This window comes from Kickxella alabastrina (genome assembly GCF_025024165.1).
Source record: "Kickxella alabastrina strain RSA 675 chromosome Unknown BX661scaffold_8, whole genome shotgun sequence".
In the NCBI taxonomy this organism is placed as follows: Eukaryota; Fungi; Kickxellomycota; class Kickxellomycetes; order Kickxellales; family Kickxellaceae; genus Kickxella; species Kickxella alabastrina.
The window spans coordinates 723,499-734,855 of record NW_026251479.1 but is presented as its reverse complement, the minus strand read 5'-3'; the positions used below and the strand labels follow the sequence as shown (position 1 = coordinate 734,855).

General features: G+C 50.4%; 4 protein-coding genes across 4 annotated transcripts; 1 reads left to right on the top strand and 3 right to left on the bottom strand.

The window, feature by feature from the left end:
• Window positions 1–390: 390 nt before the first annotated feature.
• Window positions 391–816, bottom strand: BX661DRAFT_170487 (uncharacterized protein; the record flags this gene model as incomplete). Its single annotated transcript, XM_051533625.1, has 1 exon — window positions 391–816. One exon carries the CDS (start codon window positions 814–816, stop codon window positions 391–393), a length of 426 nt encoding a protein of 141 aa, XP_051392611.1.
• Window positions 817–1,897: 1,081 nt separating this feature from the next.
• On the top strand, window positions 1,898–2,182 carry BX661DRAFT_181240 (uncharacterized protein). Its single transcript, XM_051535659.1, has one exon. It carries the CDS (start codon window positions 1,943–1,945, stop codon window positions 2,159–2,161), a length of 219 nt encoding a protein of 72 aa, XP_051392610.1. The 5' UTR covers window positions 1,898–1,942; the 3' UTR covers window positions 2,162–2,182.
• A 2,590-nt stretch (window positions 2,183–4,772) lies between these two features.
• On the bottom strand, window positions 4,773–6,683 carry BX661DRAFT_162284 (uncharacterized protein; the record flags this gene model as incomplete). The annotated part of the gene is made up of 1 exon (XM_051533318.1): window positions 4,773–6,683. The coding sequence occupies one exon, from the start codon at window positions 6,681–6,683 to the stop codon at window positions 4,815–4,817; it is 1,869 nt and encodes a 622-aa protein (XP_051392609.1). The 3' UTR covers window positions 4,773–4,814.
• A 2,839-nt stretch (window positions 6,684–9,522) lies between these two features.
• On the bottom strand, window positions 9,523–10,431 carry BX661DRAFT_142257 (kinase-like domain-containing protein; the record flags this gene model as incomplete). The annotated part of the gene is made up of 1 exon (XM_051532933.1): window positions 9,523–10,431. A coding segment is annotated over one exon (909 nt), but the record flags the coding sequence as incomplete, so codon positions are not given.
• Window positions 10,432–11,357: the final 926 nt, after the last annotated feature.

Sequence of the window (11,357 nt, the reverse complement as noted above, 5' to 3'; positions counted from 1 at the left end):
AAAACTTTGCAACACAAACCCATCCAGAAACTCAATGCCTCATGAGGACGCACCCTAGTTATCCTGGCGGACGCGCGCAGTGATGACATCGACGGCACCCAACTCCAGCAGCTGCACCATCTGCGGATTCACCACCTCTGTTACGTTTTCTTCTGCTGTTGCCAGTCGATATGCCATGAGAAAAGTGCACAGCCGCACGAGACTCTCCATCAGCATGTGCAAAAGCCCAAACTCAGACACTGACTAGCGCGCAACACCGAGCAATGCAGGCAGAAACACCAGGTCGATCATCTGCTGGTGGTACTCAGTGTGCAGTGCAAACTGCTTTGCCATGGCCACACATACCAATACAAGTATGGTGTCTGACTGCTGTCTCTGTTTGCTGCTGCCTCAAGCCGAGCCATTGGCTGGCTGCAGAAGTGCCTCACTGAGCACCTCAAGAAACCCGCAGCCGGCTGCCTGCCGCATGTGCTGCTTGGACACTGCCGTGTCCGATGTGTCCAGCAGCCCGAGCAGCATGGTGGCTGCCTGCATTGCCACTTCTTTCTCCTTGGGTGCGTAGATAGCGTCCACCAGCGCCTCAATGCCGCCGGCCCAAACCACCCTGCCGACCCGCTGTGGCGTCATCACCAGCACCTGCAGCAACACAACTACCCTCAACCGGCCCTTCTCTGGTCCTGAACTGCCCTGAGCCTGCGCGACTATCAACTGCAGCATCTCCTGCCGCATGGCCATATCGAGCACCAGCTCAGATGCAATATCCTGCGGCTTAAAGTTGGTTAATTCCTTGGCACAATTGGCGCTGAATTCGCACATTTTGGGCATCTGAATGTCCAACGCCGCCTCACTGTCTGCACTCCCGTCAGGATTAGTCCCAGCATAGCAGGTGTGCTGCCATTGCTTCTTTTGTTGGTGTGCGTAGCATAAATCTAGCCCGTACTGCAATTGGTCCAGCAGATGCAAAAGTACCCGGTATGTGCCGAGTGCTGTTCCGACGCTAATTGCGAGGTAATACCGGCTATCATCTATGCTAGCAAAAGAATATTGAAAGAGTGTAAAAAATACTAAATTGTAAAATGCAAACTGTGAATTGGAAAGGAAAGAAAAAATGATAAAGTAAATTAAGAAATAAGAAAGAATAACGTTAAATTGAAATCATTTGACAAAATATCAAAAATTGAAAATTATGGATGCAATCAATGTGCGAGTTTAAAAGTATTTGTTTACAGCTAAAGTGATCGGTGAAAGGTGATCGGCAGATCAACGAATCTGTAAATAAGAGGGACAGACAAAAGAGTTTATAACTTTATTAAACGTGAAGGAAATTGAATTAAAAGAAAATATTTCATCTGTTAATTTGTTGGGTCGTAAAAAGGTTTATTAAAAACAAAAAAAGCTAAAGTGCTAGCTTCTTGAATGACCCAGCATTGATCTCGTCCTCAGCTGGTCGCTTAAGCTGGCAACTATCCTCTTTGAGGAGCTCAATTGCCTGGGGATGCATAAATCTGGGAGCAGCATCCCAGTTAGCCTGTCGTTTAAATGTACTGTCCCACCAGAGCTGGTGGCTAATGTACTGGTTTCCCGGTTCAAATAAGAACCGGCGCATTGAGTGGAATAGACCCTGAATATCTTCCTTGGATTTCCTATCCCAAACAACTCCAGATACTTTTCCTCAACCATCATGATGCTGTACCGACTCAAAGCCAGGCTTTGACTGTCCAGAAATTTGAAGCCCTGAACGTCATCTCTCTTAGTATCGGCTGAGCGCACTGCATCCATAACGACATAGAAAACACTCTCCAGGTCATCAAGGATTCCCCGGATGGGGCTGCTGCTGAGCATGGGAATTCCCATGAAAAGCGGCGTCCCTGTAAATGGGTCCTTGGCCACCTCCACTTGTCCCACTGTTGTTGCATTGAACCCCCACTGTTCGGCAACATCAATGTGTTTGAGTTGGGTTGGGTCAGTGTCCCTGGCAGCATCCTCAGCAGTGCCCCAGCCAATGACCTTGGCACAGCCCCAGTCAATGACATACACCTTGTTGTTTTTGACGCACACATTCCCTGGCGAGATGTCCCTGTGCAGGATACCAATGTCATTTGCCTGGGCAAGACACAGGGTCAGCTGGTCGACAAAGCCAGGAACCAGCTCATCTTTCTGATTGTCAGTCTTGACTTTCAGATACTCGGCCATTGACTGGCCGCAGTACTCCATGAGCACAAACTCCAGCCGGTATCCATTGAGGTTGCTGATGAGCAGACCCTTCGAAAAGATCCTGGGAATACCTTCGACTGGTCTCTTGTTGAGGATGGTGTATGCGGCACCCTCGGGCAAACGATTGGCTGGGGTCCAGGAAAGCTTCAGCACAGCATCACGACCTTTGCAAGTCCCCTTGAATAAATGGACATGGCGCCCAACCATGTATGAATAACGCGCTATTGTCTCCTTGATAGAAAACAGAGCAGCACCATCCTTGACATCCCTGACATCCTGGGAAACCGAGTATAAGACTTTGATCTTCGAATCGCCCTTGCCGTTGGGTGAAAAAATGAAAGACCTAGGTTTCTTCGAGACATTGCAGAAATGCCCGAAAATGTCCGACTCAAGAGTCAGCAGGAACCAGAACTGCATGAGGCATTCCTGAATTCCTTCGGCTAGTTTAGGAGTCCAATTTCCGTATTAAAGCATAGCTGGCCGAGCTCGACGATGTACAATTGTCACGATAATATGCATGAAGCGTCAGGAGATTCCCATGGAGATAGAAAACAGGCGCAAACGTGCGGGTTGCCTGCTGATCATTAAGCACATGGCCGTAATCTGCGAGCTGACCACGAGTATCCTCTGGGGTTCTACTGAGGTTTGGATCCATCTTGGCCTCGAGTATAGCATGACGGCATAAATGTCCGTGTCTTGTAGGGTGATAAAACGCGATATCTGGCTTGTGCGGAGTGCCTAGTATAGCATCACTCTGATGGTCCCCAGATTAACCCGCACTCTGGGACTGGAGTTCTGCCTGCTGGAATATCTTCATTTGCGACATAACTGCATTGACCATCGCGTTGAAGAGAAGATAAAATATTTGACCAAGCGAGCTTCCTTAGCCAACCCCATCAATTTCCCCGAATGCTTTTCGAAAACGTCGGCAACGGGAAAATCGCCGAAATCGCCAATCGGCGAACGTGCATTGGCTACGATGCCTTTGCTATCAGCCACTGGCGATCCCCTGGCTATGCTGAGGAAGAGATTAGGCCAATCCTTGATGAACTGGTCATACCGCTGCTCACACCCAGCGATTCGACAAAGTCATCGAACGGATAGTCGTGCATATGTTATCGCCGAGGCATTTCAGCAGCCGCTGACGGCGCTTATCGCGTACTTCGGGGGGTTCTGATTCCCGGGTGGCAGTTCCTCTTTTTTTGATTTTTCGAGGGCGTTTGGATAGTGCCGCCTGTCTTGCTGTTCTAATAAAAAATAATACAAAATGGTTTAAATTAGTGTCCGAATTGTTTTATATGCATCAAAATAAACAACAAACAACTCATCAGTATCATAATAATTGTTTATATTGAAGTACTTACGCCTATTTGATTCGGCGGAGTCTTATTCGGAGGAGCTAGCTCAGACATCATTGAGGAAAGGAAAGGGAAAGGGAAAGAGAAAGAGAGAGGGGGAGAGAGAGAGAGAGAGAGAGAGAGAGTGTGTGTGTGTGTGTGTGTGTGTGATAAGCACTGAGGTATGGTAAAAGTAATAAAAAGTGAAGAAAAAACAAATTGAACGAAATGGTGCGAATTGAGAAAAAGGCAAATATTAAAAGTAAAGTAAAGGTGGAAAGTTGCAAAGGTGAAAATTGTTGCGATGGATTGCGCCAAAAACAAAAAACAATTTTTAATATAAACAAAAAACCTTGAGCTTCTCATGCTTGCATTTGGTTGGCTGAAATATGGAAACAAGAAATAATTATATTTACGGATTAATTTCCAATCGGCATTGTTCTTTTTCCTTGCGCATTGATTTGAGCTTATATTGTTTCTTTTGGGAGCATGGTGGCCCTGCCATTCACTGCTGTAAAAAATATGTGCTTCCCTATGCGTACACTGAACCAGAGATGCGTTTATGATCCGTCACCTGGCTGCGACCAATTGAGACACAGAGCCACATGTTTCATGTGTCCTGACGGGAGCATAAAATTCTGAATGCAAGAGAACTTTCACTGGGTCTTTAAGATCCAGCCGCAGATCTTGTGATTGAAGCGATCAACAGACTCCAGGTGTATGGAAACCGCGATAGATAACATATTGGAGAAACTCAAAAAGTGTGTGGACGCCCATTATCAGGACAAAAAAGCTGGAACTTGGATATGAGACACGGCTGGAAGGAGCTGACAGAGAACGTTTGTCATTTTATCAAACAATAGAATTTAAAGCCTCTAGTATAACTGGTTCCTTCACAAGGGGCATTGTTTGGTACATCTGTATAAATTGCGGCTTGTTCTGGGATTGATTTTTCCTTAATTTTTGACATAATTCATTCACATAAATATAATATGCATAGTGTTCATTTTTTTTTTTTTATTTTTTTACCAATTTTTTTCTAATTTTCATTTAATTCGTTCCAAAATAATAATGTTCATTCAAATAGATCAAGGTTTCTCATCAGCCACTATTGATTTAAAAAGGCTAACCGCCAATAAAAACAGCATGAGCAGCAATAAAGCTATTAAAATGTTTAAAAATATATAAATATATAAATACTTGCTAATCTGTGAAAATGTTTTGTATAAAATAACCGCAAAAACAATAGCTGAATGCATCCAATTATGAGTCCGAGCCTGTGCTTGTCATTTTGGCAATAATTGCATGCTCCTGCTCGAGCGTTGACGACCTGTATTTAAGGCGGCACAGCGGGACATTGGTCTTATGTACCTCGGTCTGACCAGTCTCCAAGTACTCGCGACCAATCCAATGGCGCTTGACCTCGGCCTCAAAGCCGCTCTGGATGACCGAGTTCATTGCTAGCTCGCACATATCGACACTAGAGAACTTCCAAATCTGGGCAGCCACAGAGTACTCCTCCATCAGCGGCTCCTTAGTGAAATGGAACTGCAGCGGATCGTCTGTCGAGAGCGCCACATTAAGGCCACGCTGGAAATATGTGTTGAAAGGGTTGCGCTCATACACCAAGAACAGCGCGTTGTTGGACAGAGGCGACATGGCCAGGCCAATCTGCTGCAGGTAGAACAGGTACTGCAGAGCCGGGACCTTGCGCAGCAAAATTCCGTGGTTGATGGCTTGCGCCGAGAGGAAGGCCGCAGCCAAGTGCTCGGTGTCGCCGGCCTCGCCGGCGTGCGGGCGGAAAACAAAGGTATTGAAGCCGCGGCGCGAGCGCCACTGGTTGAGCGTGCACATGTTGGCCATTGTAAAGTAGCAGTAGTACGTGTACGGCGGATTGTCTTTGCTGGTCCACAGGCGTGGCAGAGGGTACTTTTTGTGCAGCCGGCGCTCATGTTTGGACTCGTCGTCAACCGAGTCAAAGCCCACAACGCGCTGCAAAAAGATGTGCAGCTTGGGGTGCGAGCTCGGGTCCTTGGTGACCTCGAACAGCGGGCGGAAAAAGTTTTCCAGCACTTGCTCAAAGTTTTCCACATGGCCGCCGGCCTTGTACACGTTGTACAGGCGCGGCACCTGCACAAGCCAGCGCACGTTGCTCGATATAATCTTGTGGTCAATGACCCAGGCGGCCAGCTTGTCCCACTCGTCGGCGGAGCGGCCGTAGATCGAGATGCGGTACTCGGCCATCTGGTACTTGGACTGCTCGAGGTCCGAGATGACCTCCTTGGTGATCTGCGCAAAGTACTCGCCGTCAATGAAGTTGTCGGACTTCATAAAGATCTCGCGCAGACGCGACTCGCCGATGGGGTTGTACTTTAGGTTGAACTTGTCGAAGCGGTGGTAGGCGCCCTTATGGGCGTGCATGTCCAGCGTGTCGATGGACAGGTCGTAGGCGGTCAGGCTCAGCGACTCAAACACCTGGCGCAGCGACAGCGTCTGGCCGTCGCGCACTATGACCGGCCTGTCGGGCTCGGTCTTCAGCTTGTACTTGATGAAGCGCAGCAAGTGCTTCTGGTTCATCGCGCTGGCCAGGTGCACGTGCCCGTCGACCTTGCGCACGTTGTACAGGTCACGATGCGGCACCATCTTGGACTGCATGGTCTCCTCGCGCTCGTTCAGCAAGATGTAGAGCTGCCAGCGGGCGTCGAGGTAGCGCAGGCGGCGGAAGGCCCAGGTCTTGATGGGCCCGTCCGAGATCGCGTCGATGACAAAATCGAGGTCGACGAAAAACTCACGAATCGACGGCGCGCTGGTGAATGGCTCTGCGCCCGATCCCCGCGCCTCCTCAGACTCGTACACAGCGTACACGCCGTCGTCGCCCATCTCAAACACGCTGCTGTCAGGCCCGGGGACCGCGCAGGCATCGAGTTCAAACTCGACCTTGACGCTGGCTGCCGGCTCGTTGAAGTTGCGCCACGCGGGCGACGGCGGCGGCGGGTAGATCATCCAGGCGGCCGCGTTGCGCGGGTTGTCAGCCTCGCGCTGCATGCTCAGCTGCATGTACTTGGTACGCAGAGCCATGCACCGGGTCAGCGTCTCGCCGATGCGCTTGAGCTCCTGCGGCCCCTCGTTCATGCCTGCCAGCTCGGGCGCCTCGTCAGTCAGGTGTGTGCGGATCATCATCTTGCGAATCTCCTTTTCCAGCCGCCGGCCGACGACCTCGTCATCGAGGAGCGCGCTGCCTACGCTGCCGTCTGTGCTGAGCGCGTTGCCGTTGGCCCGGCCGGACGCAGCGTGCGTGTCCAGCGCCAGTGGCGGCATCGTTTGCAAATCGATGTGCATCGACGGCATGCATGGCGACAGCTGCGGCAGCACGGCGTCGGCGTGCGCCTGGTGCAGCTTCTGCGACATGAGGATTGACCGCGGTGTCATTGGGTCGACCTGCGGGCTGCCCTTGCCCAGCGTGCTATTGAGCGACAGGTACCCGTCGCCAGGGCTGCCAGCCCAGCTGCCGCTGTCGGCAGACGTCGACGGGTGCTTGTCGAACATGGCGTTGACAAACATGTGGCCGGCCTCAAAGCTGCTCTTGGACATGGAGCGCCGCGACAGGTACGGGTGGTGTTCCTCTTCGTCCTCGGCCTCCTTGGCGCGGTCGAGCGCGGCGTCGATAACCTCGGTGTTGTTGTCGTCGTCGCCGAATGAGAGGCGCGAGTGTGGCCGGCTGCTCGAGCTGGAGTCGCCGCCGTCGCCGCCTGTTGTTGGGCGAATGTCGTTGACAATGGTCATGGTGCCCAATAGAAAACAAATAACCAAATAGGAAGGTGCCTGCCCTTAATTTGTGTTGCGTTGATCTGTGTTGCGTTGATCTGTGCTGTGCTGTGCTGTGCTGGTGCTGTGCTGTGGTGGACCAGTGGTGGAGGAAGGAAAATATGATATTCCCCTCCTCACTCTCAAAAAGAAGACCACCGTGAGGGAGGTGGGTCGGATCGCTCGGCTTTTATAGTCCAAAAAGTAATGGAGAAAAACGCCAATGCAAACGACACTACGATTTCCCTTGGGGTTTGGGGAGGGAGAAAGGGATTTGAAGAACCAATATGTAAAAGAAAAGCCACATCTGCTTTTGTTACGCTTTTTCTCACTGATCATAAAGCGGATATTAAACTTCTTTTTTATTATGTTTGCTGCAAAGCACAAAGCACAAAGCCCAAAGCCGTATTTTTCTTTATATCTGCAACTAGAAAAATGTGTAAAATCTACTGTTGTTCGCCCTTTTGTGTGTCATTCACAAAATGTAGAAGGCAAAAGCAGATTTTTCCCATCAGCTTGAGCAGTCAAATGACGAACTCACGCGTGGACAAAATATAACCGCGCAAATCTTTTCAAGGGATCACTGCCCGAATAGCAAAGAAAATAGACTTAAAAAATGTATATAATGGTGGTCGTGGTGGTGGTGGTGATGATGATGACGATGACGACTATGATGATGACCGCTAACGATATTGTCCAATCAACCAAGCGAGCAGGCAAGCAAGAAGCAAACGGGCGAGAGAAAAAAACGACCAGACAATCTTCAGCGTGTGAAGAGTGTTTTTTCTTTTAAAAGATCTTTATATTGGTCCCGCCGCTGCAAGGAACAAAGGCGCGTCTCACTCAATTTGCAGCCAAGCACCTTGCACAAATACAAGCCAAAGCCGTTATAATACTAACATACCGCAAGTTTGGGTTCAAATATTTGAGGGGACAAACAAGGTTAATTGAGGCCTTTGAAATAAGGAATATAGCAAGTGTACCATTGTTCAAAGAATCAGTTCCTGTGAAGGCGCTGGTGCGTTGGCGTGAAGTTTGTCTGCTCCGCGTCGCCGCCATTAATCCTGCTGCTATTAACACCATCAATCGCGCCGCCGTGGCCGTGGCCGTGGCCGTGGCTGTGGCTGCTGGTTTTCCCTGAAAATATTTGTCCGGAAAAGCTCTGCTGGTCCCACGCAACCCGCTTGGGCTTGACAGTCGAGTATTTAACCCATCCGGCGGCAATTGGCTGCAGCCTTGGCATGTAGCCTGTGGCGACAGCGGGTAGTGCGACGACATGGTCGGCGAGCTGCAGCTACTACTGTTGCTGCTTGCATCAGGTGCTGCCAAGCTTGTTGGCTGGGTTTGCAGCAGCATCATGCTGGCCTCGGCCGCATCAAGAAGCTACTCGGCTGGTCATCGACCAGGGCGCGCACATTCTGCTTTAGCGCCGGCGACGATGACGGTGACGACAGAGTTTGCGCCATGGGCAGCTTCGGTGGCGTCGGCAATGTTGAAATCAAAGCCGTTGACAATGACTCGGAATAACCTCCATCTGCAGATATACTCGGCGTCAATGTCTATTTTGTTGCTGAAGCGGTGTGCCAGGCGGCGTTGCTCTGGGAGCATTAGCGACCAGGTCGGCAGATCTATGGGTACGTTGCTGGGGGGTATGGAGTTGCTGATTGTGTACATATCTAATGGAACTGGCGCCGGCAGTAAAGGCAGCGGTGTGGCGTTGCCGATTGGTCGTGGGATGCAGTGATGCGCCAGGAGCTGCGATGGCGGATCCTGCCAATTGCCGCTGCGGCTGTGCTCGTAGTGGTACGCCGCTTGCTTTTGCGCGAATCGTCAGCGTCCATTGAGGCTGCTGCTGACCAGCCATGCAACCGTATTGTACGCGAGACCGGATGCTCCTGAAGCAACCATCGAGTATAATTACTGTGTAAGTTCTTTTGATTTTCCTCGTCCTTGAAGTTAATGATGAGGCGGCCGTCGAGGCTCAGCTGCGCCAGGTACGCTTGCAGCATGGTTCCTGAGGTAATTGTTCCGTGTTTTTGGACAAACTGCTTGAACGCCCGAAACTCCTCGTTGCTGTAGCCGTGAAACTCGCGCTCGAGAGCCACGGCCTCTGACCGGCTGGCCCTTCTGGGCTCGGCGGCGGCGTCCCACCCGGTCACCCGGTTAATCATGACAACATCCGACATGGTCTTCTCTGTTGGCGTGTGTTCAGGCGAACATGCTTGGAATCAGGCACAAGCCCAGGTTTTGCGCGGCGCTGCTCGACGGCTGTCCAGTCCAGGCCGGAAAAAAAAGCATGTTTCCGCAAGCGCTCGTACCCCAGGCGGCGGTCGGGGTCGGTGCACAAAAGGCCACGCATTAGCGCTATGCAGTCGACAGACACTGAATTGTCGCTTGGGAAGACCAGGGGCTCATTGGTAATGGCCATCTTCAGGCGCTCGCGGCAGCCACCATGGTCCTGCCTCCGATACGGCCGGCGGCCGTAGACGCACTCGTACAGGACAATGCCAAGCGACCACCAGTCGACCGGGTACGAGTAGTTCGTGCGCATCAAGAGCTCTGGCGCCATGTAGCTGGTTGTCCCCGTCACGCCGCCGACGTTTTCGGCAACCTTGACGGCGGCGTTAAAGTCACCAAGGCTCACATGGCCGTCACAGTCCATCAGGATATTATCCGGCTTGACATCCCTATGCATAACCTGATGCGCCGAATGCATGTAGTGCAGGGCGCAGGCCACTTCGGCAATCCACAGCCGCACGGTCGCTTCGGGAAAGCCTTGCCGATGCCTCTGGATATGCTGCCGCAGGTCGCTGCCCGCCTTGAGTTCCATAACAAGATATAGCGTGTGTGCATCTTGGAACGAGTAGTGCAGTGTTGGGATGTGCGGGTGGCCGGCGAGCGACTCGAGGATGTCACGCTCGCGCAAAATGTTCTGCTCGCCCTGTCTGTCGATGCACTCGGCTTTGCTGATGTACTTTAGCGCATAGCGCTGTTTTGTTGAGCGGTGTTCGATCATGCGAACTTTGCCAAAGGCGCCCTGGCCGATGACCTGGAGCAACTCAAAGTCGGCAAGGCTGTGATCTACTGAATCAAGCAGAAAAATTAAGAGCGAAGTGTTAATACAGCGCGCGAGATGATGGAATAAAAAATCGACAATGGCAGTGTTAGTATAAATAACAAGCAGTGTAATTTTATTTGGTGACAGCTACAGCAAACTAGCCAACACCAATTCCTCTCGAGGTTCAACTTGCCTGATTCCATGTCCACTCCAGATGCGTCGCCATGGCCGAACCCATGCTTGGCCACTGAATTGCCCATTGTACACCTGTGTAGTATTGTACTTTAAAGATATATGAAATGTCACGTGTTTAATTACAACGATAGCAGAAAAAATTTAATAAAAAAGTAGCTATAAAAATAAGACAAAAATTAAAGAAGTATATGAAAAAGTATATAAATGGCAAAAAAGGGAGGGGGTGAGACAGGAAATCGACAGATGAATACAATAAAAAACTAACAAAAAGCAGAGCGACAAGATGTGGCAAATTCCAGGGTATTTGTTTTGGTAGTTTTTCTTTTTTATTTAAAGTTCAAATTCCGCCCTTATTTCACCCACAGCCCCTGCCAAGCCATACCCGGCCCTGCTCAGCCCAACGCAGTGCAGCCCAAGCCATGTAGGTTCTGATTCCGAAACGGTCCGGTCTGACCATCAAAGCCAATCGCCACCATTTTAGATTCCAGAAATGGTACAGTCAAGCATCGTGCAAGAAATGAGCGGCATGCGGTCGATCATTTGGTCTCCCAAATATAAACAACTATCCTGGTGGTGTGATGTGCAATTGCAACTGTAACAGCCAATTGCAATTGACAATGCCATTAAATATTATTTAAAAATTTTTGCCAGATGCAGTTGCCACCCGAGTGCTAGTGCAGAGCAAACCTAAAGCAGCAAATGTACAATAAAATAAAAAGGCGCAAACATTGCACAGCTGGCGGCCTCAT

Excerpts from the sequence above, each read along its gene's own strand:
- BX661DRAFT_181240 (XM_051535659.1), top strand. The coding sequence starts at position 1,943 with ATGTGTTTGAGTTGGGTTGGGTCAGTGTCCCTGGCAGCATCCTCAGCA.